At 48.2% G+C, this 2,535-nt stretch overlaps 1 protein-coding gene across 1 annotated transcript in view; it reads right to left on the bottom strand.

The window, feature by feature from the left end:
- Positions 1 to 77: 77 nt before the first annotated feature.
- LOC104391959 (zinc finger protein 345-like) overlaps positions 78 to 2,535 on the bottom strand; it is a gene marked incomplete at its 5' end in the record, with an annotated part of 6,500 nt that continues 4,042 nt past the window's right edge. Inside the window, one exon of the mRNA XM_010001311.1 lies at positions 78 to 182. Coding sequence (XP_009999613.1) covers positions 78 to 182 — 105 coding nt within the window. The remainder of the gene's footprint in view (positions 183 to 2,535) is intronic.

Here is a 2,535-nt window from a genome sequence, read left to right as displayed (position 1 = left end):
CCCCCCCCCAAAATGTCCCTCCTGGGGTGGCTTTTGTCCCTCCTGGCGACGTTGGGGACATCGGTGGTGGCATCACCTCAAGGGTTTGAGACCCTTGGGGGGTTCTTGGCTTCGTCCTCCTCCTCCCTCCTCTTCCTCCCACTTTCCATGAGGGGGGGGGTTCCCCATGTGTCCCCTCCCCCCTTGGTGACGTCACGGTTGTGACGTCATGATCGCGTCATCGGCGACGTCCTCCTGGTGCCACCAGGTCCTCTGGCCACGCCCTTGATTTGGGGGCTGATTTGGCCCAAATTAGCCAGTAAACCCCCAAGATGAGGGGGTGGGGTGATGCTAATTAGCACGTCATTAACCCATGGGCACCATCAAGCTGCTCGTTAATGAGTAATTAACGAGCTGGAGGTGGGAGGGGGCAAATTGGGGCAAAATGATGGGGTTTGGGGGCTCCTTCCAAACAGTTTCTTCCCACCATCCAAGGTGGGCTTGGGGTGACGTCGTGGGTGTGGCTTTTGGGGACATCTTGGTTGGGTCATCATTGACATCATCATTGTGTCATGGGTGACATCATTGCTGTGGCATTGGGGACATCTTGGTGGGGTCGTTGGGGACATCATGGTTGTGTCATGGGTGACGTCATAGATGTGACATTGGGGACATCTTGGTTGGGTCATCGTTGACATCATGGTTGTGTCATGGGTGACATCATTGCTGTGGCATTGGGGACATCCAAGTCGAGTCATCGTTGACATCATGGTTGTGTCATGGGTGACATCATAGATGTGACATTGGGGACATCTTGGTTGGGTCATCGTTGACATCATCGTTGTGTCATGGGTGACGTCACCGTGGTGGCAGGGATGACATGATGGTGGTGGCACTGGGGACATCTTGGCTGGGTCGTTGGGGACATCCAAGTTGAGCCATCGTTGACATGATGGTGACACCAGCAATGACCTCGTGGTTGTGCCATCATCGCTGTGTCATGGGCGACATCACAGTTGTGACCTTCCCCCATCAGTGACTCCGTGGTGATGTCATCGATGACGTCACAGTTGCCTGGGGACCCCAAAACGTGTCACAGGGAGCTGGGAACGACCCCGGGGGGGGGCTGGTTCTGCGGGAAGGGGTCGGAGCAGCTCCAGGTCCCACATCTCCTCTTCCTCCACCTTTTTCTCTTCTTCTCCTTCCTTCTCTTTTCCCCTCTATTTCCTTCTCTTTTCCCTCCTTAATTTCATGCCTTTTTATTTCATTTTCATTCTTTTATTTCCTTTTCCTTCCTCTTTTTCCCTCAGCACTTCCCGGCTCTTCCGCTCCCGCCGCCGCTTCCGGCCCTTCCTCGGGGCAATTTTTTCCTCCCTTTTTCTCTTAACCTCAATATTTTCCATCCCAAACCCCTTTTTTTCTCTCCTTTTTCTACTTTTCCCCCCATATTTGGATTTTTTCCCCCCTCTTTTTTTCCTCCCCCTTCCCTCTTCCCCATATTTTAGGGATATTATAACAACAAATGAGTCGTTCCCGTTTCCACCCTCCTGAGTTAGTTCTTTTTCCCTTGAAAAACTTCCCAATTCTGGACATTTCAGCAATTCCCAATTTTCCTTAAGTCTCATTCCAGCTTTTTGATCCTCTTTTGGGGGAAGAAAAGTCATTTTCAGCTTTCATTCCTTTTTTCCTCCATCTTTCCCGACGCTTTTATCTTCCCTGTGGAATTTTTTCCCTGTTTCTTTTATTATTTAAAATTTCCATCAATCCTCTTGATTTCTTTTCCTCCCTGATGAGATTTTGCTCTCCCAGGAATGAGAAAAATGGGAGAAATTGGGATTTCAGGTGGCCAAAAAAAGCACCTTTTCCCATTAGTACTGAAAGGCCCCGGATCCGGCGCCGGATTCAGAGAGAAAAATTCAGGAAAATCAGGGAAAAAAATCAGAAAAACCTGCCAAAAAAGTGGAATTTTTTACCAAGTCCATGTGGAAGAAGAAATAAAAAAGTTAAAAAAAAGGGAAAACCCCCCAAATAACCTGTTAAAAAAATGATGTCAGGAAATCAGGTGGTTTTGCGGAGAAATTGGGATTTCAGGTGGCCAAAAAAAGCACCTTTTCCCATTAGTACTGAAAGGCCCCGGATCCGGCGCCGGATTCAGAGAGAAAAATTCAGGAAAATCAGGGAAAAAAATCAGAAAAACCTGCCAAAAAAGTGGAATTTTTTACCAAGTCCATGTGGAAGAAGAAATAAAAAAGTTAAAAAAAAAGGGAAAACCCCCCAAATAACCTGTTAAAAAAATGATGTCAGGAAATCAGGTGGTTTTGCCCCAGATTCTTTTCTTTCCGGGAGTGAAGAAATAACTTAAAAAATGAAAGAAAACGCCCAATTTGCTCCTTTTTTGGGGGGGATGATGATGTGGAACAAGATGATCTTGGAGGTGGAGATGTCCCAGAATCCTTCACGGCAGCTCCCGGGTGGGAAAACCTCCTGGTTTTGCCAGTTTTTCCCTCAAAAATCCGTGGTGGGACTGGGATGGGGGCGATGAGGTGTGATGGGGGG

The sequence above is a fragment of the Chaetura pelagica genome, unplaced genomic scaffold (genome assembly GCF_000747805.2).
Source record: "Chaetura pelagica isolate M959 unplaced genomic scaffold, ChaPel_1.0 scaffold1697, whole genome shotgun sequence".
NCBI lineage: Eukaryota > Metazoa > Chordata > Aves > Apodiformes > Apodidae > Chaetura > Chaetura pelagica.
This window is presented reverse-complemented; position numbering and strand designations above follow the sequence as displayed.